Source organism: Vulpes lagopus, chromosome 20 (genome assembly GCF_018345385.1).
Source record: "Vulpes lagopus strain Blue_001 chromosome 20, ASM1834538v1, whole genome shotgun sequence".
Lineage (NCBI taxonomy): Eukaryota > Metazoa > Chordata > Mammalia > Carnivora > Canidae > Vulpes > Vulpes lagopus.
Genome location: NC_054843.1, coordinates 2,176,251 through 2,200,614, shown reverse-complemented (window position 1 = coordinate 2,200,614; position 24,364 = coordinate 2,176,251). Strand labels below are relative to the sequence as shown.

At 57.7% G+C, this 24,364-nt stretch overlaps 2 protein-coding genes across 6 annotated transcripts; one reads left to right on the top strand and one right to left on the bottom strand.

Annotated features, from left to right (window-relative positions):
• Positions 1–124: 124 nt before the first annotated feature.
• Positions 125–8,444, bottom strand: LOC121479228. Its single transcript, XM_041734692.1, has 2 exons — positions 5,877–8,444; positions 125–3,782 (listed from the first exon to the last, which is right to left on the bottom strand). The coding sequence occupies exon 1, from the start codon at positions 8,442–8,444 to the stop codon at positions 7,335–7,337; it is 1,110 nt and encodes a 369-aa protein (XP_041590626.1). The 3' UTR covers positions 125–3,782; positions 5,877–7,334.
• RRP1 (ribosomal RNA processing 1) lies at positions 8,351–22,171 on the top strand. 5 transcript variants are annotated; one of them, XM_041735148.1, is made up of 13 exons: positions 8,351–8,575; positions 9,484–9,566; positions 11,159–11,216; positions 12,883–12,968; positions 13,457–13,518; positions 14,476–14,605; positions 14,690–14,754; positions 14,941–15,131; positions 18,945–19,024; positions 19,562–19,659; positions 19,866–19,885; positions 20,772–20,882; positions 21,592–22,171. In XM_041735148.1, the coding sequence occupies exons 1-13, from the start codon at positions 8,443–8,445 to the stop codon at positions 21,837–21,839; spliced, it is 1,365 nt and encodes a 454-aa protein (XP_041591082.1). In that variant the 5' UTR covers positions 8,351–8,442; the 3' UTR covers positions 21,840–22,171. The 5 variants fall into 5 exon arrangements, with proteins under 5 accessions (XP_041591082.1, XP_041591084.1, XP_041591080.1 ...); XM_041735150.1 differs by having other exon boundaries at positions 19,866–20,085; positions 21,592–21,758; XM_041735146.1 differs by lacking the exon at positions 21,592–22,171 and having other exon boundaries at positions 19,866–20,085; positions 20,772–21,584.
• Positions 22,172–24,364: the final 2,193 nt, after the last annotated feature.

Sequence of the window (24,364 nt, the reverse complement as noted above, 5' to 3'; positions counted from 1 at the left end):
CTGTGTGCCTATCATAAATGAATAAAAAAAAAAATTAAAAAAAAAAGATGTTATTTATTTATTCATGAGAGACACAGAGAGAGAGGCAGAGACACAGGCAGAGGGAGAAGCAGGCTCCATGCAGGGAGCCCGACGTGGGACTCGATCCCAGGACCCCGAGGTCATGCCCTGAGCCACCCAGGCATCCCAAATTGGTTGCTAATTCAATTCTAGCCTAAGAAACCCTTAAAAAAAAAAAAAAGAAAAAGAAAAAGAAAGGAAGAAAAGGAAAGATGGAACATTTACACAGCTAAGCATTTACCGGTTACCAGTTCATCTCCGTTCACAAGGGGAGGAACAGTGAAGCTAAACCTAAAGCCAGGGGCCCCACGCGGGCACAGCGCGGTCCTGCCTCCCGCATTAGCGCCCATCACACGCCTGGCCATCTGCGCTTGCTACAAACCAAGTGGACCATGGCTTTAGCTCTGAGCCAGGGCCCTCAAAGGGAGCCAGCGCCTGCAGAGGCAGCCCTGAGCCCCCTGAAGGGTGGAGGGAGCTGCAAAAATCGGGGCGAGTCAAAGGAGGGAACAGATGTACCATCTAATCAACTAATGCAGGCAAGGGGTGCCCTAAGCAGAGAAGCCTCAGCACAACCCAGGGGATGCCCGGGGCCCAGGTGGGGGGCAGTGGACCCTCTGGGTCTACCTGGTCCACCTGCCTGGGCATGCCAGAGGTTCTCCCCGTGTGTCCTAAGGACCTGCGTCCTGGGTGGGGTCCCCAGCGGGCAGACAGGGCACTGGGCCTATTCCTCACTGTCCTGTCACACAGGAGGCACTGAATAAAGATTTGCTTCTCACACGCTGCTGTGAATCAGAAATAAAACCACGGTTGGAGCCATCAATACCAGGAGTTAAGGACAATTCTTGGGTGGAGAGAAAGTTTATAAAAATTTCCATCCCAGAATTTAGAAGCACGTCAATGGTCAGCCCCCGTCCATAGCAGGGGGCTGTGCGGCTGGAAGGGCTTCTAGAAGAGCGTTTCCCCTGTTTCCCTGCCGTCTGCTCCACCAGTTACTTGTCGAAATGCGAGTTTGCAGCCTGTCCCTGGAGACTCGGGTTCCTGGGGGGCTCGATGGGGCCCGGGCACCTCGGGATTGACGTACTCACTGAGCTGTTGACGCCTCTGAGGGTGGGATGCAGGCATTTAATAACTTTGCTCCCTGTGATCTGCTGTATTTTTCCAAAGTTTTATTTAAACAACTATTTTTGTTTTTTTAGGAACAAGAATTGTTTTATGTTGGAATACTGCATATTCTTGGGAAGTTAATATCACGGGGGAAATGGTAGGGGTGTTACTGAAAAGCAGTTGCAGGGGGCCCTGGGTGGCTCTGTCGGCGAAGCGTCTGCCTTCCGCTCAGGCTCAGGTCATGATCTACGAGTCCTAGGATCGAGTCCCGAGTCGGGCTCCCTGCTCAGCGGGGAACTTCTGCTTCTCCCTCTCCCTGCCCCCCCCCCACATGGGCTCTCTCTTGCTCTCTCTCTCACATAAAATCTTTAAAAGAAAAAAAGAAGAGCAGTTTCAAAACTGTCGATCTAGTGTGATGAATATAATTAACAAGTTACATTAGTAAATGAACGTGTAATGAATGAAAATCTCATGCACCGAAAAGACCGAGATGCGTGCAAAGTTGTTCCTTCAGCCCCCGAGGCTGTGTCTGGCTCCTTCCTCTAACTTCTCTTATTTCCCTAATTATCTATAATGAAAAATCGAGAGCATCAACATGAGGAAGAGGCCGCCGTGCGATCCGAGTGGGTGAGCTGGAGCCTGGAGGCAAGGTCCGCGGCTGCAGGCGCGGGGATGGGGGCCCAGAGCAACGTGAATCTTCGGGCCCCTCACTCAGAAAATATGAAGGATTTCAAGATGGTGGTGACAGAGCCACAGCAGTCCTCCTGAGGGTGGGGACCCCGACGGGCCACCTGCGACGTGGCCCTGGCCGGCTCCTGGGTGCCCGGGCTCAGCCTGGGCGCACCCTCTGCTTTGTGTCTTGCGGGCTCCGGGGCAGAAATACAAGCTGGAGCCTCTTCGCTCCCCCACGAGGTGGCAAAAATCGTACCCCCCTCCCTGGCAGCATATTTTGGGGGTTTCCTGAAGGGAGAGTCCTAGGTGCGGGGAACCGCCCGCGAGATGGTGCGAGTCCGGGTTCCACCTTCCGTACCCTGGGCCCCGACCGCCGGGATCTGCAGCAGCTCCCCGAAAGTCACGTGCACCCGGAACCCGAGCCGGTGACGTTGGTCTGGAAGTGGGGTGTTTGCAGATGTCAGCAGTTAGGAGAGGCTCCTAGTGGATCAGGGAGGGCCCTAAACCCAAGGGCTGGTATCCTTTATAAGGAAACCAGAGGACCAGGGAGATGGGCAGGAAGGAAGCCGGGGTGCACGGGGAGGGGCGGGGGCCCAGACTGCGGGCCGCGGGGAGCCCAGGAGGGGGGAAGGACCCCCCAGAGTCTACAGAGGGCACCTGGCCCCGCCAACATCTGGCCCCGAGGGAAACCGACATCCCTTGCCCCACACCCCACACGCTTCCACACCTGCACACACAAACACACACACACACACACACACACACACACACACGCTCTGGGGCCTGCCTGTCTGCATCAGGGTGAGCCTGGAGCCAGGAGGCCGAGTCGGGCAAACACACAGGATCCGCGAACGCGGAGTTTGCTACGCTCTAAAAAGCCAAGACACAAGGACGGGGATGAGAAGCGGGTCTGCGTGATACCGCGTGGAAGCACCACGGTCCTCGCTCCCTGAGGAGTCTGCGGGCGCCTCTGTCACTACCTGCACCCCCTGGGCAGGTGTCCCTACGCACTGGGACCACGCCGCCGTCCTGGGGGCAGACGGCACAGGGTGATGTGCGTGGAAGTGGAGAGAGACACCCGTTCCCCTAGTTCCCACCAGACTCTTAATATTTAGAACGTTTTCTACTGAACTAACTTCAGGCCCCAAAGATGGTGTAGCTTCCGCAGACTCTGCATCCAGTTGCCCTGCATGTGGCCCCATACAGAGGCAGGGGCGGCAGCGATCGGGGCAGGAAGGGTCTGGGTTTAGGGCAGGGGAGCCGACCCACAGGGTGACTCATTGCTCTTCGTCCCCGCAAAGTCATCCCTCTGGGCCGCACTCCTCCCACGCTGCTTGTGCACACTCAGTTTCTCAGCCTCTTTCAGGACCTTGACCTTTTCGAAGAGTATAGATCACCTGTTTTGAGGACTGATGGTCTTTGGGGCTTCTGGGATATTGCCTCATGATCAGATGGGGGTGATGCAGTTTGGGCAAGAATGCTGCTGTTGAGGCAAAATGAATAGAATTCGAGATTCTCATCTCTAAAAGTCAGAATGAGAGTTTTCTTCGAGCCCGTTATGCTCTGGAGCGTGGACAGTCTTCACGGGGCCGCGTGCTCCTTACATCCTGTGAAAGGACTAAGGAGTCACAGTCGTGCGGCGAAGGAATGCGGGAGCAGGAGCACGCGATCCCCTCGGCTGGGGGCCCCAGGGGGGCGGGCCCCAGTTGGGCTCCGGGTCCTGTGAGGGTCGCGGACAGTCACGCCGACTTGGAAATCTGAACAGGCTCCCCTCGTGTACGAGCCTTTACAGAGGTTTGCTCGCGTCGCCGCCACGGTGAGGCTGTGTCCTCTTGGCACATCTTACTGAGGGTGCCTGGCACCCGTGGGTCTTACCGCTGGCGATGTTGACTTCCGTCCAGAGTAGAGGTGCCCGCCGGGTTTCTGCACCCTGACTTGCTGCTTCCCTGTGGGAACCAGTAAGGACCTTTGAGACTCTGCAAACACCAGAGTTCCTGTTGTACTTCGGCCACGCACTTGAGCGTCCACTGCCGGTTCTAGCCTGGAAGGCACAGCTGGCTTTGAAAAGTTTCCCAAAGAGGGATGATTCTGCATTCAGGACAGAGCATGTTTATTTATTTTTGAAAATATTTTGAGAGAGCAATAGAGTGTGAGCACGAGCAAGTGTGAGGGAAGCGGCAGATGGAGGGGGGAGAGAGAGGATCTCCAGGTGCCCTGCTGAGCACAGAGCCCGACAGGACAGGGGGCTCGATGTCACGACCCTGAGACCACGACCTGAGTCAAAATCAATCAGAAAGGGAAACAGAACATGAAGACTCCTAACTCTGGGAAACAAACTAGAGGTGGTGGAAGGGGAGGTGGGTGGGGGGTGGGGGTGACTGGGTGACAGGCACTGAGGGGGGCACTTGAGGGGATGAGCACTGGATGTTATTCTGTATGTTGGCAAGTTGAACACCAATAAAAAATAAATTTATATATAAAAAAAGAGTCAGAAGCCCAACCGACTGAGCCACTCAGGCACCCTGCACATTTCTTTTTCTTTTTCTTTTTTTAGTTTTTATTTATTTATGATAGTCACACACACAGAGAGAGAGGCAGAGACATAGGCAGAGGGAGAAGCAGGCTCCATGCACCGGGAGCCCGACGTGGGATTCGATCCCAGGTCTCCAGGATCGCGCCCTGGGCCAAAGGCAGGCGCTAAACCGCTGCGCCACCCGGGGATCCCCCCCCTTTTTTTTTTAGTTTTTATTTATTTACGCACATTTATTTCTTAGATACACTGCATAGTATGCAAATATTTCATTAGCTGCAAACATCCAATCGTTGTTTATACTATAAGGCATATTTTAAAACTATATGTTGGGGATCCCTGGGTGGCACAGCGGTTTGGCGCCTGCCTTTGGCCCAGGGCGCGATCCCGGAGACCCAGGATCGAATCCCACATCGGGCTCCCTCTGCCTATGTCTCTGCTTCTCTTTCTCTCTCTCTGTGTGACTATCGTAAAATAAAAAATAAAAAAAAAATTAAAACTATATGTTGGTCCATTTCATTGACTTTTTTTGTGTGTGAAATTTCATGTCACAGATTCACTATGATTATTAAAATTGCTCTTTTCTTCAGACTCAGTTGTCTTCTGTTTTCTTTCTCCTGCTTTCGGACTGTTCCCAGCCTCACCTGCTGCCCTTTGTAGAGACTGACCTTGTTCTCGTTCACGGCGTCGCTATTTATGGATGGCACTTAAACAGTTGGTCAAAAAGTTCATTCTGCTGCTAAAACCAGTTTCTAAAATGCTTCCCAACATTTTGTCATGGAAATCTCCAAACATAGAGACTGTGGGAAAAACAGGGCAACGAACACCTGTGCTCCTGCCACTAGGGTCAACCTTTGCTAATATTTTGCCGTATTACGTGATTATTTATTGCATTAACTTCCAGACATCAGGAAGAGCAGAGTCGTGGAAGTCAGGATGGTTCACTGTCACCACTCTGCAGTTGTCTCCTAAAACTTTCCTAAAAGTGGGGATCCCTGGGTGGTTCAGCGGTTTAGTGCCTGCCTTTGGCCCGGGGTGCGATCCTGGAGTCCTGGGATTGAGTCCCGCATTGGGCTCCCGGCATGGAGCCTGCTTCTCCCTCCGCCTGTGTCTCTGCCTCTCTCTCTCTCTGTGTCTATCATAAATAAATAAATAAATAAATAAATAAATAAATATTTTTTTAAAAAGTAAAACTTTCCTAAAAGGACATCCTTTGACAGCTTGTATTGGCAAGCTACCGTCCGTAGGCCAGATCCATCACATCACGTGTTTAGTTTTGTTTTTTTTTTTCAGTAACCTCTATGCCCCAACATGGGGCTCGAACTCATGTCCCCCAGATCAAGTGGTGTGCTCCACCGGCTGAACCAGCCGGGCACCCCTCATTCCACCTGGTTTTGAAAATAAAGTTTTATTGGTACACAGCCATGCTCGTCATTAACATATGGTCTGTGGCTGCTCTTGCACCACAGTAGCAGTTGTGTGGCCCATGATTCTGAAAACACTATCTTACCTGTGTTGTGGAAGAGGGTTGACACAAGTCCTGACTGCTCTGCTCAGAACCTCATGAAGTACACTGGTGTCTGGGAATGTGGGTGTCCAGAGGGTTCCCACCACGTGATAAAGGTGTCTCAGTGGGCCAAAACCATTTGCACAAACAATGTGGCTTGTTGACCTTAAAAATAAAAAGTTATTGTTACCAGCTACAATGGGTTTATTCAGGAGTAGCAGAGAATCGTAACTGGAAATAAGCAAGCTACCGAAAAAACCGCTGGTCCGACGAAGGAGAGAAACTATTTTGTGGGGAAGAAGGAGGAAGTTGGAAGAAGCAGCTTTGCACAGAAGTCCACTGGAGAAAAGCAGGAGTTTGGGGTGATGACAATTTCTCACAAGCTACGTTGCAGAAGCGGCTAGTTTCTTGTAGGACGTGCGGTGTGTGTCCTTCCCCGTCGGGACCTGTCACTGCCGAGTCTCCCCTGCGGAGGGTCCTTCTGTTGGGTCTGCAATTGACCATTCTCCCCATAACTGGGGCTGAGTGGTGGGGATCCCCCTTCCAACTTCCCATCCCCCCTACAGTGAGGTTTCCCTGCATTAATTGTCACAGGCTTGTGCTGAACACTTGCTCTCCTGCTGGAAGTCTGGAATTTTGCTAGGAGCCAGGCAGAGAGCTCCCGGGTGACTGGCTCCGGGTAGGAGCCTGGCGCTGACCTCTGACCAGGTTCCTGGTACATAACATCTCACATGTGTGTACAGCTCTTTGCTGGGAAATTAAGCAAGTTCTACGTAACCCCCACTGCAAGAAGCTTCTGGAAGCTTCCTCCTTGACTCATTCCACAAGTCCTTTTCCCTATGCTAATTTTGCTTTGTATCCTTTTGTCATAATAAACCACAGTCATGAGTCCTCCTAGCACATCAGGGAACCTGGGGGTAGTCGTGGGGTCCCTGGACACACACAGAAAAAGCCTGCTGAATCCCCTTCTAGGTAAACACCACTGTCACACCTAAGAAACTATTCTGCGGGGATCCCTGGGTGGTTCAGCGGTTGAGTGTCTGCCTTTGGCCCAGGGTGTGATCCTGGAGTCCCGGGATCAAGTCCCACATCGGGCTCCCTGTGTGGAGCCTGCTTCTCCCTCTGCCTGTGTCTCTGCCTCTCTCTTGTGAATAAATAAAATCCTTAAAAAAAAAAAAAACTATTTTGCGCTAAAACGGAAACATAGTCTGTATGAAAGCTTTTTCAACTATTTCCAAAATGACTTTTTTGCTTTTTCTTTGAACCAGGATCCAATCAAGATTTGTAAGTTGCACTCCCCCTCTACTCAGTCAGTCCTTGTTTACGATGTTAACGGTGAAGACATCAGGACAGCTGCCCTGCAAACTGTCCCAGACCTGGGTTGGTGGTTTTCTACACACTGTGGGCAGACAGCTCCTACGTCCTGAGACCTGGGGTGCAGCCCAAGAGGCTGGGCAAGGTTCAGGCTAGACTGCCCCACAAGTGATGCTGGCGGTGGTGAGCACTCTCACTCTCACTCTCAGATGCTGGGGTTGGCCAGCTCTCACTCCACTGTAGATGCTCCGGTTGTGAGCTCTCACTCCGGTGTAGATGATGCTGGGGCTGTGCGCTCTCGCTCCACTGCAGATGCTGGGGCTGTGCGCTCTCGCTCCACTGCAGATGCTGGGGCTGTGAGCTCTCACTCCGGTGTAGATGATGCTGGGGCTGTGCGCTCTCCCGCCACTGCAGATGCTGGGGCTGTGCGCTCTCGCTCCCGGGTAGATGCTGGGGCTGTGCGCTCTCGCTCCCCTGCAGATGCTGGGGCTGTGCGCTCTCGCTCCCGGGTAGATGCTGGGGCTGTGCGCTCTCGCTCCCGGGTAGATGCTGGGGCTGTGCGCTCTCGCTCCCCTGCAGATGCCACCGGCTACTTCCTATCGCGCTTTCTCGAATCAACGACCAGGCGGTTGTAAGCACCGAGAGCAGCCCGAGGCCACAGCGCCCCCTTCCCTGCGCGGTCCTGGGCCCTGCACACCGCGAACCCCACCGTGGCCGCGCCGCGCCCCCGCGCCCCGTCTCGGTGCTGCCGGCGGTGGAGAGGCCCGTGGTTGCGGCTGGAGCCTGCAGCTCCGCCGGCGCCTCCCGGGGCCCGGGCCTCCCCCTCCTCCCGCCAGCGGCTGCGGCCGCCCGTCCGCTGACCCGGGGGCACGTCGCCCGGATCAAGGGTTCACCGGGCGGCACGGGGCCGTTCTCCGATTCCACCGGCCCTGCGCTCGTGGCGAACGGCAGCCCCGCAGCCGCCGGGCACGCGCTCAACGGCCTGTCTGTAATCACGCGTGTCCCGGGCCCACGCGGGCTCCGGCAGGGCCAGGCGACACGGCCAGCGCCCCGCCCGGCCGCTAAGCGGCGGTGTCCGCGGCCGCGGCAGAGGCCGTCGCGCCGTGTGACGTCACGGGCGCGCCCCAGCGAGACCGCCGCGCCCGGGGCCGTCTGCGCACGCCCGAGGGCGACCGGCGCCGTGGAGTGACGTCGCGCGCGCGCGCGCAGCTGGCGAGACTGGGTCCCGGAAGCCGAGGGGTCGGCGGCGGCCGCCATGGCTCCGCGCGCGCAGCTCCCGCCGGAGATCCAGCTGGCGCAGCGCCTGGCCGGAAACGAGCAGGTGACCCGGGACCGGGCGGTGAGGAAGCTCCGGAAGTACATCGTCGCGAGGAGTCAGGGGGCCGCAGGTGGGCGCGGGCGCGGGGGGCGGGGGGGAACCTCGGACCACGTGGGTCCTCCCCGCGGCCCGGGGGTGCGTCCCGGACCTGCCGCCCGCCGCCGGCCCCCGCGGCAGCCTGCTCGGTGGCCGTCTGAGCCCCGCCGGGGCGGGGGCCGCGCTTGCGACCTCCCTAGGGCTGCAGATTGCGGAGTCGCGCTCGGGCCTCGTGGGGCGGAACCCGGGCTGGGCCTGCAGGCTGCTTAAGGAGCATCCCCCTCCCCCCCAGGGGATGCCCGTCCTGGTGCCAAGGCACCCGGCACCGTAGGTCGCATCTCCGGAACCATTTCAGGTGATTTACTGGTTTGAGTGAATTGACTTTTCCTGCATAACACGGAACAGTGCGCGGACCCCGGAGCGTGGAGCCGGAGGAGGCCTCCCTCGCCCATCCACGCGGCCTGCGATGTCCAGAAACGGGAGAACGGCGGCTCCGACTCGGATACTTGGACATTCTCAGTGGTTATTGAATAATGAGATGCCTTTTACCTGCAGGAATACTCTGAGCCGCAGGCGCAGCGGGTTCTGAGTTGAGAGGATGGCGGGGAGGCCCAGGTTCTCTAACGGCCAGAGTCTTTTTAAATTTTTTTTTTTAATTTTTATTTATTTATGATAGTCACACAGAGAGAGAGAGAGAGAGGCAGAGACACAGGCAGAGGGAGAAGCAGGCTCCATGCAGGGAGCCCAACATGGGACTCGATCCGGGTCTCCAGGATCACGCCCTGGGCCAAAGGCAGGCACCAAACCGCTGTGCCACCCAGGGATCCCTAATGGCCAGAGTCTTTAACGGCTTTGATCTCATGCAGGCAGTCACACTTCCGTGGCTTTGATCCTGGCGCTAAGCACTTGGGCTGGCTTTGAGTGCTGCTGTTTTCGATGCAGGTGGTTTCACTCACGACGAGCTGCTGAAGGTATGGAAAGGGCTGTTTTATTGCATGTGGATGCAGGACAAGCCGCTCCTCCAGGTGAGTATGAGGAGGTCGCGGAGGTAGTAGCTGGAGCATCACGTGGTTCACCCTCGTTTTAGCGCAGCCAGAGCCGCTGAGCGGAGGTTTACAGCTTCAGTGCTTTATATTTTTACGGGCAGAGGGCCGAGGCCGTTGGTAGGAGTGTGTGTCGTGCTGCTGAGGTGGGCACCGTGGTGACAGGCGATCGATCGCCAGCACAGGTGACAGGTGCAGACCTGGGTTGTCCGTGTGTGTCCAAGCTGGCAGACAGCGCTGAGATGACGGAAACGGAGGGACAGGACCCACGTCTTCTGAGAACAGGGTTCTGCTGGGTTTTTTTTAGAATTATTATGTATTTTTTTTAGAATTATTTTTCTGAAAAGCAGACTTTTTATTTTTTAAAAGACTTACTTATTTACTTATTCATGACAGAGAGAGAGAGAGAGAGAGAGAGAGAGGCAGAGACACAGGCAGAGGGAGAAGCAGGCTCTATGCAGGGAGCCCGCCGTGGGACTCGATCCCAGGACTCCAGGATCATGCCCTGGGCCGAAGGCGGTGCTAAACCGTTGCGCCACCCGAGCTGCCCTAGACTTTTTAAGGAGCAGTTTTCGGCTTGCAGCAAAATTGAGAGGAAGGTGCAGAGAGTTCTCGTACACTCCCTCCCCCCACACGCGCACAGCCTCCCCTGCCAGAGTTGTGTGTCTCTTACAGGTGATGAACCTGCCTGACACAGACCACCCCCTGGAGTCCCCAGTGGATGTGAGGGTTCACCCTTAGTGTGCATGTTCTGTGGGTTTGGATGGGTGTGTGGTGACACACAGCTGCTAGGACAGGAGCTCACATGTAGCATCATTGCCCTTTTTTTAAGATTTTATTTACTTATTTACAGAGCATGCATGGGTGGGGGGCAGAGACAGAGAACCCCAAGCAGACTCCCCACTGAGTGCAGAGCCCCACGCAGGGCTCCATCCTATGACCCTGATTGTGACCTGAGCTGAAACCAAGAATCAGACCCCCAGCTGCCTAAGCTGCCCAAGCCACCCAGGTGCCTTTAATGCTAGCTTTTTTAAAACCACATTTCTCAGAGTGAATTGTTTACTTTTTTTCAGTCACTTGGGTGGCGAGGGTCCTTACTTACAAGGCAGATTCTTGTGTGGTATTTGATGCCTCCTACGCTGGGATCTCTCAAGGGCAGGCCTTGGGATTGTCTATCCAACAGGTGCACTAGGGGACGCTTCGCACAGTGACACAGGCAGGCGGCGAGTAGTTTCTGGGGTCTGGTCAGTCTCTTGTGGCTGGTTAGGTGACCCTGTCTGTCCTGTGCCCTCCTTTGACCATTAGCGTCTTGCTTGAGGCTCAGCGTTGGTGTTGGGGGCAGTGTCTGCCCTTGCTTGTGGTGAGCATCTGTTGGCTGGCTGCAGGGAGGTTGGGGGGGGGGGTCTCGAAACAGTGCAACTTGCAGACCTGAAGCACGCACAGTAGAAGGGGTGGTGGGAGTTGGTTCTCAGTGAGTGAGTGTGGATTTACTGTGTTTGTCTTTCTGCTTTTGCTTCTTGTTGTAAGACCACGTTTCTTTGGGGTCTGAGAGTTTTGTACTGTTTACTACCCAGGAAGAACTAGGGAGGACCATTTCCCAGCTCATCCATGCTTTTCAGACCACAGAGGCACGTGAGTATCCTCATCCCGGGTAAGCCCTTTGGGAAGGACAGAGCCGCCCTACCAGACGTGGAAGGCTTGCGATCTAAGACCCTAAAGCAAGAGGGAGGTCCTTGTCCTGGGTGCTGTCTGCTGGTACTTACGTGCGATATGCTGTCCTAAGTGTCCAACAGTATTAACTGATCCAGCATGGACTGAACGAACTCAAGGCTGAAGGGCCACTAGCTTATGTTTTAAAATGAGAATGGAAACTTGGGGCGGTGTTGCCAAGTTGCCGGATTGAGTCACCTGATGGTCATGGTGTTCCCTCAGTGCACTCGCATCTGTTTTGGTCCTGCCCAAGATCCCTAGTTCTCAGCCCTGCTGCCTGCCTGCTGTGATCACTTGGGCATCTTTAGAAATCTTGATGTCTCGACTCTAGGCCCAGTTTGATCAGGCTCTGGGGGTGAGGCCCGGGCACCTCCAATGCTCGGGGTGGGGACAGACAGGTGGGACAGCGTCTCTAGCGTAGATCGCTGTGGCTGTTGCTGGGGAAACCCTGGTTACCTGGATGGATTTAGTTTGGTTAGAGTAGGTAGGGTAGTCACAGTTAGGGAGGTGCACAAGGAGGTACAGTAACCACTGTCTCTGTTAGGGAGAGTCATTAGCATCTGAGTAATTAGCGGAGGCACGTCTGCTGTAACTTTCACCTGAAAACCTGCAGAAGAGTCGCTGTGCTCAGCAAAGGCCAAGTACAAAGCATTCACTTGGTGACAGTTGAGTGAGTTAGTGAACTGGGGCTTGCCCGTCGTTGAGCCATCGGACCGGCCCTTTGTTGTAGGAGAAACTTGCAACAGGAGATCAGAGAGGCCACATTTGTTTGCTGAGGTCCAGGCGTGGGCAGGGCTGCTTCCCCAAGACCCCTCTCCTGGGCATGAGGACTCCGTCTTCTCCCAGTCCTCACATGCTCATCCCTCTGTGTGTCTGTGTTCTCATCTCTTAGAAGGACCAGCCAGACAGGTGTAGGGCCCACACCAGTGACCTCATTTTGCCAGAACTCTTGAGAGACCTCATCTTCAAATAAAGTCTTACTCGAGGTCTTGGGTTTAGGGCTTTGATAGAAATTTGGGGGACACGGTTTAGGCTGTAGCACCGTGTGTCTAATGTAATGTTGGGAGGGTTTGTGCCTGGTTAGGTTAGTGGATGTAGTGGGACCAGGGGTGAGTGTCAGGCAGGGACCCAGCCCGAGCCAGGAAGGGAGAAGAGTAGGCTCATGGGCGTCAGGCAGGGATCCCGGCCCGAGCAGGAGGGGGAAGAGTGGGCCCGTGGGCTTCAGGCAGGGACCCCAACCCGAGCAGGAGGGGGAAGAGTGGGCCCGTGGGCATCAGGCAGGGACCCTGACCCGAGCAGGAGGGGGAAGTGCAGGCCTGAGCAGCTGCTTCTCTTGCTGGTGGCTTTGCCAGCTGCTCTGAACTCGTTCTTCCGAGACCCTGGCTGCAGAGGTTGGAGCTAGTGCTGCTCTTTCAGAGGTGCCTTCTAGCCCCCATTTCTGCTCCCGGTTTGTATCGTGGCCTCTGAGTGGGGCAGACTGGGCTGCACACGATGTCCTGAGCAGGTTTCTCCATAATCTCTGACCTCCCTTCCAGAGCGGCTTCGGTGTTCCCCTGTGATTCTCTTCTGGTCTGTTCTCCTCCTTCAGAGCACCTGTTCCTTCAGACGTTCTGGCAAACCATGAACCGCGAGTGGACGGGCATCGACAGGCTGCGGCTGGATAAGTTCTACATGGTGAGGAGACCGCGTGCTCCTCTGCGGGGCCCTCGGGTGCCGGTGGCAGCGTGGGGACAGGGCTGGGGGGGCACAGCCTAGAGCGATATGGCCTCTGAGCCTGTCCTGCCCTGGCAGGTAGTGCCCCTGAAGACTGAGCAAGGGCTGTGAGGGGAGCCCAGGCCTTGCCTGGTGAGCGCAGGCCGAGGGTTGCCGAGTAGGCACAGACCTCTATTTCAGCAGTGCCTAGATTTCCATTCGAGGAGAGGGTTAAAATGGCCCATCTGGGGAGCTCAGGGCTGCGGCCATCGCACCCCTGCTAGAGGAGCCTCGAGCCTGTGAGCACCAGCAGACCGTCGTGCAGTGCGAGCCCTGATGCAGACCCTCCATCCACTGACAGCTCTGGGTGGTCCGCTATGGGCTTTGGGCCCCGGAGGTGTCCGGAACGGGGGATTCTGGGGCAGTTGGGGCTGTGTCCCCCTTGACGAGGGTCTCCATCTGTGTCACAGCTCATGCGGATGGTCCTGAACGAGTCCTTGAAGGCCCTGAAGACGCAGGGGTGGGAAGAAAGGTGCGTGCTGGCGGGATGTGGAGAGCAGCTCTGCGCGGCCCTGGGGGTGGGGCCGTGTGTTTCTCTTGCGGTCATGCGTCGTGAAGAGAGGTCAGGTGGGGAGCAGGAGGGGGACCCGATGGTGCTTACGGTGAAGCATGTTTCAAATTAGTTTGTGCGTGGTTCCCAGAAGTGAACGTTTTCAATGTTGGTAAGTTCTTCCTATGAAACCAATTGATTTCTCTTGTTGTTATGATATCATTTGTCAGGTGATTCCCAGCTAGGTGCTGTGATTTTGGTGTAGCGTGGTATATTCAGCTGTCAGCAGTGCTATTTGTTTTGGTTCTAGAAATATTTAATTCATCCAGACTTGTCACTTTTGGCAGGGGTGCTTGCGATAGGGGCAGTCTGTGTCCCCCAGATTAAGAGGGAGACTGTGTTTTGTGGCCAGCCTTGGGCTTCCCCAGGCCTCTGAGGCCACTGAAAACGGCGTGTCGGCAGAGGGCAGGGGTGGCTGGCCCCAGGCCGAGGACTCCATGTGGAGGAACCCGGGAAGCAGCTCTCCCCCGTCTCTGGCCTCCCGGCTCCTTTCTTTGCCTTCCTGGGCAGTTCCCGTGAGCACGGTCCCGTGAGACGTGCTGTAGCCTCCTGTCACGCCAGGCCTTTGTCTTTCCACTTGGGGCCCGAGCACAGAAAGGGAGCCTGTGTGAATGTTTGCACGCCTGGCCCTTCGTAGCCGAGACGCCTCTTGCCGCCTGTGCTGGTGCCAGCAGTGGTCACGAACCTGTAACCATGAGTGCTTTGTGTGGGAACGGACCCGGGCCCAGGCTGCCTCCTGTGCGGGTGGGAAAGCTGGGCGCTCGCCCGTGATGGCATCCTGTCGGAGCTCCCGTGACGTGGAGGACTGTCGCTGGCTCGTAGCCGCCTGGTGTGGCCGCCAGTAGGCCGCCTGCCCTACTGGCCTTCTTCCTTCCTCAGGCAGATCGAGCAGCTGCTGGAGCTGCTGACGACCGAGATCCTGCACCCCGACAGCCAGGCCCCCAGCGGGGTGAAGAGCCACTTCCTTGAGATCTTCCTGGAGGAGCTGAGCAAAGTGGGCGCCGCTGAGGTGAGGGCAGGGGGCTGCGGGTGGAGGCTGAGCCCCTCCCCTTGCGTCCGCACAAGGGACTGACACAGCCCCCCCTCGTCGTAGCTGACAGCAGACCAGAACCTCAGGTTCATCGATCCCTTCTGCACAATCGCTGCTCGGACCAAGGAGTAAGTGGCAGGGGGCTTCCTCCTCCCTGGGCCCCCAGGAGGACTGCCCGTGGGAAATGGCTGCTCCCTTTGGGAAGAGAGAGTTTGGGTGTGTGCAACCAGGTCGCCCAAGGGGTTGCTGCTAAGGGCAGGAGGGCAGGTCGCGCCCGGCCTGACTGGCCTGCCCTGGTGCCTGCTGCCCCTCAGCTCCCTGGTCTTGCATAACATTACTCGGGGCATCTTTGAAGCAATTGTGGAACAGGCCCCATTTGCCATTGAAGACCTTCTGAATGAAGTGGACTCACAGGAGGAGGACGACGACGACGACGACGAGGACAACGAGGACGGGATGTCGGAGGATGATGAGTGCAAACAGGATGTGCCATCCGGAAAGCCAGGTAATGGGGTCATGGCGCATCCCATGTGGTGGTGCCCATCCTGGCCCAGCAAGCTTCAGGGGTCCCCTCTCATCTGGTCCCCTTGTTCCTGGGCCTGTCCCCAGCATCTCTCCTCGGCTTGGCAGCCTGGGTGACCTTTAAAAACAAGCACATGTGTCCTCCGTCTCCCAGTTCCCCCCGCCCCCCATGCTTCCTGACTCCCTGGCTCCTTTCTGACCTACGGTTCATCCCTGGTGCCTCCGCCCCCGCTCACCCCTCCTCTCTGATCCCACTCGGACCACCTGTTTAAACACAGCCTCTCCACCCCTTCCCTGTCTCACTCGCTGGGTTTCTCTACAAGGTATCTTTCTGGCACAAATTCTGTAAGGTTTCTTAAGTTACTTATCCAATGTTCGTGGCCCTTTCTCTCCCTGGATGTTGGCTCCCCCAGCACAGGGAGTTCTGGTGATCACGGCTGCGACCCTGTGCTGGGAGCAGCATCTGTACTGAGGTGCCCATGGTGGGACTCAATCCCGGGTCTCCAGGATCAGGCCCTGGGCTGAAGGTGGCGCTAAACCGCTGAGCCACCCGGGCTGCCCATCCACTTGGGGTCTTGATACTAATAGGGTCCTTGTGGTCCATCCCTTGATCTCAGGTGGGCTCATGGACTGTGTTGTGGCCCATGGTTGTGAGGGTGCGTCTTCCACCAGTTTCCAGATTCTTCCCTGCCTCCGACTCTTTTTCTCTCGTGGTGAAAGAGAACGTTCACCCACGTTACGTAAAGTTTACTACGTTAATCTTTTTTTTTTTTTTTTTTAAAAACACGTTTGTTCAGCGTCGTGATCAGACTATTATATTTGGCAATCAACAGCGTGGGTGCAAAAAAAAACCCCTACATTAAAAACTCTTCTTGGAACGCTTTATGCTTTCCACAGAACAGAAACTAAAATACTCTGTTGTACAGTTAGTCCCAGATCTGGTCTCTTAGTTTTTGCCCACACGCGGGAGTGTCATCCAGAATGTGTTCTCTTGCCAGCGACTTGGCCCTGCCGTCACGGTGCGCGGCTGAGGACGCAGGTCCTCGTAACCCACAGCTTCCCCAGCTCTCCCCTGCTGCTCCCCCAGCGCCCCCAGCACAGGGGCCAGGGCTCTTGCCTCCATATTTCCTGGGTCCAGAGGTTTTTTTTTTTTTTTTTCGAGATTTTATTTATTCATGAGAGACACAGAGAGAGGCAGAGACACAGGCAGAGGGAGAAGCAGGCACCCTGCGGGGAGCCCGACGTGGGACTCGATCCCGAGTCTCCAGGATCATGCCCCGGGCCGAAGGCGGCGCTAAACCGCTGAGCCACCAGGGCTGCTCCCCTGGGTCCAGTATTTGAAGATTGTTGTAACTGTCAAACTCCTGCAGCTTCCGCCAGCTGTGGAGCTGCTCCCGTCGTTACCAAATCCCGTACCAGAGCCATCTCACCCACGGAAGGGTCCTCCACGACCAGAGTGGTCGTTCCCATCAGACCACCTCCATGGCCACCACTGAAGTTTCCAGAACCTCTCTGACCTCTGCTTGGAGGAGGCACCGGCTGTCTGCTATTAGGGCTTCCCTTACCTCGCGGCAGGAGCCCTTCACAGTGTGGTATTTCTGAGCGACGGTCTCGTGTGCACAGTCATGGTCATCAGGTATTACGGAGCTGGGCAGCCTCCCACCGTGTCGCTCGGTCACGTCAGTTTTCCCACAGCGCTTGAGGGGATCTCGTGGTGGTCTTCAGTGGCATCTTGCGTGCCACCAACAGAAACCTGTCTTGGCTAAGCGGGCGCCAGGCCTTTGAGAATCTTCTTTTGAGACACTCGTCTCTGGTTCCACGGCTCTTCCACCGACCCCGGGTGGCCTTGTGTTCCCAGCGGCGTCCCCCTCCTCCGTGGTGGCGGAGGCGACAGACCCAGGGCCTTGGGGGCACTTGGTGTCTGGGTCTCGTCACCACGCAGCCCGACAGCGTTCGCCGTTGCCCAGGCTCCTCGGTGGTTAGAGCGCTCAGACTCCCGGTGAACGGCCCTGCAGCTGTCTGACCTGGACTTAGACGTGACAGCGCTGGGTGGGGGCCTTGACCGGGGCTTCCCCAGCAGCATCGCGGGCAGAGGAGAGTTAGGCGTGTTTAAGTGTACACGTTAGTGGTGTTCAGTGCGTTCGCCAGCTTGTGCAGCCGCCGCCACCATCAACCTCCAGAACTTTCCATCCTTCCTCCTGACACTGTGTCCCTGGTAACCCCCCCGCCCTGAGCCCCTGGCGCCCACACTCTGCTCTCAGCATGAGAGATGGGACTGCTCTGCGTCCCTCTCAGCGTGTGTCCATTGCTTTAAGGTTGAGGAATAATCCACTCGTTACACTTACCCTGGGGACCCTGGGGCTTCTTCCGTGGTTTGGCTCTTGTGAGTAATGCTGCAGTGCGCGTGGGTGAACAAGTATCTCTTAGAGACCCCACTTTCAGTTTGGGGCGTATACCCAGGAGTAGGATTGTGGGGTCACACACGATTCTTTGCCTCATATTTTGAGACCCCTCCCCCCACGCTGTTCCACAGCAGCTACACCATTTTCTGCACCCACCACCACCAGCAGCGTCCAGGGGTTCCAGTTTCCTGGTTCTTTGCCAGGAGCCGCCCCAGGGCTGTGAGGGGGTCTGTCTCTCTGGTTTTGGTCAGGATGTCCCGGATGATTGGGGACGCGTCCGCTCCATTCCTTTGCTTTCAGGCGAGTCGCGACCTGCTGAGCGTTAGGCACTCCCTCTGCCTCGGGAGTGAGTCTAGGACACTCACGCCCTGTTGGGCCTGATTTGCACACATCTCGCCCCATTCTGTGGGCTGCCTTGTGGGTAGTGGCTTTCAATGCACAGAAGTTTTAATTTTCATAAAGTTCAGTTGGTCTCTTGTCACACATGCCCCCAGTGTCCCATCTGAGAGTCCTTGGTACGTGCAGTCTCGTCAAGGGTCTACTCTGTTTTCTTCAGAGTTTTATTATTGGGAGTTCTTACGTGTAGCTCTTTTATCCTCTTTAAGTGAATTTTGGAAATGGGTGGAGGGCCTAGTCTCATGGTCTTGCCGGCGGATGTCCAGTTTTCCAGCTCCCTGTGTTAAAGAGCCTGTCCTTCCCCGGGGAGTGGTCCTGGGGCTCCCACAGAAAGGCTGTTTGGCCATTTAGATTCAAGGTCTAAATTCTCTTGCTGCCAACTCCCCCGTCCCACACACTGGAGTGCTCCTGGGTGGTTTTGTTCACCCCACCCCCTGCCCCAGGTGTGCCCCTAGCACATTAGCCAGCCCACCTGTGCATCTTGTCCATCTCTTCTCAGCAGCTGGAGTCTCCCCAACACAGGCAGATCCAGGGGTTCCTGGCAGCCCTTTGTGCCTGCCTGTGGCCCTGCCGTCCTCATCCTCTGTCACGCTCTCCTGCCTGTTGCCCAGAACCGTTCTGTAGGTGGTGACATCAAAGCCCCAAATCCCCTGCAGCCCTGTCTTTGCGGTCCCTTAGGCCTACCCTGTGGCTGGACTTAGCTCCCCTTCTTCCCTGATTAGGGAATTTCTGACGCTATGTTGGCTTTGTAAGATGTCTATTCATGATTCCCTCTTAATTTTGCTTTAAGGAAGAGGCTCACGCCCACCTACCCTGGGATGTCTCGTTCCATGGCACCTCACCCCCAGTGTGAGGCCGTCCATACCCCAGCCCGCACCTGCACGCCCCACCCGGGTCCTGGTCCCAGCAGAGAGGACTCTTGGTTCCCAGGTGCCTGGGTTGGGGTCCTCTGCACACCAGGCATGAGTCTTTGAATTGATGGGTTCCTTTTGTTCCAGGCTCCCTCCGTGGAGCTGCCTGCGACCCGAGCGATGAGCCGGTGGGAGATGGCGAGGACAGCGTGGGCCCCGTCCTCCAGGTGGGTGGACTGGGCTGGGGCCTGGCCCTGCCTCTGCACTCTAGGAAGGCAGGGAGTCCTGGAAACCAGGGCTGGGGGTTGGCCCGTGGGGCTTAGGCTTCACGGCCGGCCCACGTGCTCCTGCTGGCCTTGTGGAGCACGGGGCAGGTAAGAGCATTGCTGAGAGGTCACCTCCGGGCACACTGTGTCAGAGCCCAGTAGAAACAGAACGCTTACTAATTGGTGAATTTGGTTGCTCGGCAAATTAGAATTAGGTATATTGGCTTAAATGACGTCTGTTGAGATTAATGTGACTAGTGTTGTTTTTCCCTGTTCTGATGTGGCTGCCCAGTTGCAGAGGCTGGCCGAGATGGTCCCTTCACAGGGTGGTGGCCACGGGGAGCATGTTCACTGCCTCCTGCATCGTACAGTGTTTGCAGAGGGGACTCAGGAGGGCGTCGGGGTGTGTCCTTGTGACCCCGCCTGGTTCATGCACTCCCCCTGCTGGGTGCACGTCTCCGGGACACCTGGGAGGTGACTGGTGTCTTTGTGCCGCAGTTTGACTACGAGGCTGTGGCCAGCAGACTGTTCGCGGTGGCCAGCCAGCAGAGCACCCCTTCCCAGAACAGGAAGCGCCTCTACAAAGTGATCCGCAAGTGAGTTGCCTGGAAGGTGGCTGGCAGTGCCCTTGCCCCTGCCCTTGGAGTTGCCCTCACCCCCATCTCAGGTGGCCTCAGTCCTGCCCTTAGAGTGCAGGTGGAGGGCTGTCCTCGGGGGAGGGCCCACAGGGGTGCCTGCTGGGGGGCCCCTCCCACCCCCAGCAGAAGCTGCAACCATGGTGAGCCCCTGTCTCTCTTTTCAGGTTGCAGGACCTTGCTGAAGGTGAGCATCTCATGCTGGGACCCTGGCTGGCAACTCCCCCCTCCTCCCCTCCCTGGGATGCACACTGGCTCCACTGGTTGCTGTGGAGGCAGGGCTTTCTCTCTGGGAGAGGGGGCCTGATGGCTTCTGCTGCTCCTCCTCGCCAGCCCCCGCTGTGTGCTGGCTCCCAGGGCAGGGCGGCCCGAGAACCTGCATTTCCGGTGAGTTCCCTGGCTGCCCTGTTGCGGGTGTGCTGTGCAGCAGACGTGGGTGCTCAGTGTGCTCCCAGTGCAACTGGTGATAAGGCTTGATGAGAAGACAGGGGCGTCTCTCACATTACCACAAGTTTTAAACGTAGAGTGACACCAGGAAGATTTACAGTGAACACTTCCACGGCCCCCACCTTGGTTCTACTCTTCGTATTTTGCTGTTCTTGTATTGTCATGTGTCTTATCTCCCTCCCCCCATCAGACTGTTCCCGCAAGTACTTCGTGCTCACCATGAGCTAAAGTTCAGTATTTTTAGGTAAAATTTCATACAGTGATGTGTGTTAATATTGTGTACATGTGGTGGGTCCTCCACACACAGACCCCTGTCGACATGGAGAGTTTGGCCATTGGCCCAGAAAGTGATCTTATCAGCCCCTCCTCAGCCTAAGCTTTTCAGGGAATCCATCGTGATGTATTGGAACCGGCCCAGGGCCCGGCTTTCGCTGATGTCCTACTGCCAGCACCGTCTTGGGCTGGTCGCAGCCGTGGTGGGCCTGAAGACGTGCTGGGCACGAGGACGGGGCCTTCTTGCACCAAGGGCGTGGGTGGTGCCTACACGGTGGTTCGCAGCCCTGCACATGCACCCTGAAAACACCCTAACCTGCCTTCAGCCTCCTGATGGCCTGCTTGGTCCTTAGGCCTCTTCCCAGAGGATGATGTGCCAGAAAAAGCCTACAGGAACCTGCAGGAAGAGGGGCGGGAGCGGAGGACAAAGAAGCGTTTGCCCACATCCACGTCTCACAAGCCAGGTAGGACTGGCGGTGTCTGCTGGTGGTGGGGCTATTGTACCTGCTGTCTGTGTCCCTCCCATCGCCTCCTCCCCAGCTTGTCCACGGGACTGTGGTTTGGCCCAGTGGACACACTGGGGTGGGGGTGGGGGCCTGCCCCGTGCTTCTGCACCCTGCACCTAGTGCCCACCACAACCCCGGGGCAAAGGGATACAGAAGGGGACAGGTGGTAGCCCCACCCCAGACTGAGCCCTTCCGTGTTCACCCACATGTCCTTCGTGGTCTCAGGTACTGGCGCGTCTGCCCTCTGAAGCTCTCCTGATTCACCCCAGTTCTGCTTTCACCCGTCTTGGCTTACGCCTGGGCCCTTGCTGCATGGCCTGGCTTGTGCCCTGGTCCCCAGAGCCTGGCTTGTGGCTGTGTCGTGCACCAGCTTTGGTCTGCTGCATCTTGTGCTTGAGCCTGCCCACCCCCCGGGTCACACCTTTACAGGCTTCTTTCTCCTGGGTTGGCCTGCCTGCTTGTTCTCCTGAAGGGCCGCCTGCTGGCCCTGGAACCCGACATCCACACAGGCAGGATGCTCTGGTTGGCCGTGGCGGGTCTGCTCCTGAGGCCGTTAGGTCCCCTCGTATGCCCTTTGTGCAGCCTTGGAGCTGGCACCTTTAGTCAGCATGGAAGTGGGGTAACCAGGCCTTCACAGTGCCTCGGTCACGTGGCCCTGCTGTTTTAGGGAAAGGCAGGAAGGAGGACTCGTGTCCAGACCTGAGCTCCGGATCTGAGAGGATGACGAAGAGGCGGCGGCGGCGGCGGCGGCAGGGCTCAGGGGCTGAGCCCACTGGGCCACAGGAGCAGCCCGGGGTCCCAGGTCAGAGAGGGCCTCGGAAGAAGAGGCGGCGGTCTCGGGCGGGGGCCAGAGTGAAGGTGGCCGGCAGCCAGGAGCTACAGACCAAGCAGCAGCCGCTGCAGAGCCGGAAGTGACCCCAGCAGGCCCAGCATGCGGGGAGGCGCTGTCCCTGTAGATCCTCCCGGTTTGCGCTGAGTTGAGTGGGGACAGGACTGTAGGCTCTCAGCCACAGACTGAGACTGTGGACGTGGACACTCACAGCTCCCTGGCGTCCTGAGTCAGCAGGGCTCTGGCCCCTTGCTCCGTGGCCGGGCCCAGGGAGCGCTGACGCTGTGCTGACTTTGGTCAGGCCAGGAAACCTCCCGAGAGGTAAACCTGCCTGGCAGGCAGCCCTCCTGGGGTCGGGGGCTGGCTGCACGTCGCGGGTGTCTGTGAATAAAACGCTGTGTGGTTATTAGGAACGAAATCCTGCTTCTGGCGCGTTCCTGCGGGAAGATTTTCAGGGGTGTGGATTGACAGGTGCTGTTCCCGAGTGGTGTTTGTATCTTGGACCCGACGTGTGGGGAAAAGCTGTTCATACATGTCTCAAAATTTGGAAGAAGACGGCAAGTGGTAGCTGCGGTTGTCAGGACGTCGGCTTCATAACCTTGTATTCGGAGCTGACCCTGAACCTGGGTGTGTCGGGCCCATTGCACAGGGAGGCTCATGTGACAGTGGGCAGGCCCACTGTGCCCCTCATGCCTCCCTGCGGCGCCTCTGATTCCGTTTCCGCCCTGCTGCTCGTCCTGGAGGGTCCAAGGCAGTGACACGTTTGCTGGACCCTGACCAAGGGCCGTGGGAGGGGCCCCTGGCCCACGAGTGCGGGTTATGAGGACAGCAGGTGTGAGCCAGTTCTGTGTGGGTTCTGGGTGGCTCCCAGGCGGCACTACGTGTGGTCAGGGCTGCGTAGGTGACAGGTGGGCAGCGTCTGGTGCTGGGCTGAGGTGTGTGGGTGAGCCCGGGGAGAGGCGCCTCCAGGCTTCAGCTGCACCCCTGGTTCCTAACGCCTGCTGCGTGCTGGGGGAGGTGGTGCTTGCTGATCCTTACGTCTGCTCAGCTGGGTAGGCAGAGGCCCGGGGCCGGCTGAGGCTCGGGGGTGCAGGCTCACTCCCCTGGAGGTGACAGTTCCTGCTCTCCAGAGTGACCTGGGGGGACAGCGCAGCTGGGGGCAGAGCTCAGAGATGCGCACAGGGAGGTGGCCTGGCCGACACCCCTGAGCCCTCCCACCTTCGCCGGGGGTCCCCCTGCCACCCCTGCTGCTTTGTGTGTGTGTGTGTGTGTGTGTGTGTGTGTGTGTGTTTGTGTGACAGGGATAGGCTGTGCTTTATTTTTTTCGGTGAAATTTCTTTGGTCAAAAACTAAGGAAACAAGCACATCCTAGAAGTTTCTGAAAAAAATGGAAGTCCTGCCTGCCGTCTTCAAACAGGTGTTGGCAGGCTCCCGAGTGCCGGTTTCGAGGCTGTTCTCAGGCCACGCTGTGGTCCTTCCCTCCTCGCTGTGGCCTGTAACTTCCTACTGCATCAGCCACAGCCAGGAGGGCGTCCAGCCCGGCGGGGTTGGGGGGCAAAGTGGGGGGCGGCTTTCGCCCAGGCTGGAGAGACCGCAGGGGTGCCGGGGGGTGTCTCGTGGGGTGGGGGCCCGCGTGGTGAAGGTCCAGCAGGGGAGTACCCGGCCGTCAGTTGTGCACCTGTCCCTGCGCTAGCGGGATGGAGGGTGGACTTGGGGACAGCCCTGCCGGCAGCCCCAGGTTGGGACGCTCTGGCCAGTGCCTTGGGAGGCTCGAGCCTCTTCAGACTGCCTGGGCAATAACCTCTCGGTCACTAGGGGCCTGACAGCAAGGGGCTGCTCCTCAGCCCGGAAGTTGCCCTAATAAATGCACCCGACTCCCCGTGGTCCGTGGGCTGCCGGGGCGGAGGGGCGGCGCAGGGGAGGCCCCGTCCCGTGCCTCGTACCCCGCAGAACAAGGAGGGCCCCAGGGGGCACCGCACCTGCCCGCCCCGGTCAGGCTCCCAGCCCGGCCTGTGGGGACCGGTGGAGTCTCTGGTGGGAACATTTCCTCAAATGACCCTTCTGTGAAGACGCGCAGCCCGCTGAGCCCGGCGGGGCCGGGCTTGGGCGCCCCACCGGGAGGGGCCCCGCAGCTTGTAAACTGGGCCGGTTCGCTTCCCAGGTCGGATTTGGCGACCCGACGCCGTGTCAGGCGGTGCCTTGTGTCCCTGCGGCAGCCGTCCTGGGTCTTGGGGCACCCCTCCCCCCCGCACAGTCTCCGGCGGCTTCCCTGCCCTGATCCGTGATGACCAGACGTGTCCACTCGAGGTCACCGTGCAGGGCTGCTCCCGCAGCGTGGCGTGTGCGCGAAGGTGCACCTCTCGAGCTCCTCCCCGCCGGTCCCCTGTCCCCAGTCCTGGCTCTGTCCATTCCCCGCCCCCCCCCCCTGCAGAAGGGACGGTGGAAGATGGAAGAACCATGCCGGTTCTGTCTGTCAGTAACCCAGTCCCTCGGCGTTACCCCGCGGGTGTCCTCTCCCCACCTGGCCGTCCCCCGAGGCGGCCTCCTGTGCATGGAGCCCTCCATCCCGGCCAAGGGGCAGGCCGGGGCTCAGGGAGGGCGGAGGCCCAGC

Excerpts from the sequence above, each read along its gene's own strand:
- RRP1 (XM_041735146.1), top strand. The coding sequence starts at position 8,443 with ATGGCTCCGCGCGCGCAGCTCCCGCCGGAGATCCAGCTGGCGCAGCGC. Across the intron at positions 8,576-9,483 it reads GAGGAGTCAGGGGGCCGCAG|GTGGTTTCACTCACGACGAG; the intron begins GTGGGCGCGGGC and ends TTTTCGATGCAG. Across the intron at positions 14,755-14,940 it reads ATCGCTGCTCGGACCAAGGA|CTCCCTGGTCTTGCATAACA; the intron begins GTAAGTGGCAGG and ends GCTGCCCCTCAG.
- LOC121479228 (XM_041734692.1), bottom strand. The coding sequence starts at position 8,444 with ATGGCGGCCGCCGCCGACCCCTCGGCTTCCGGGACCCAGTCTCGCCAG.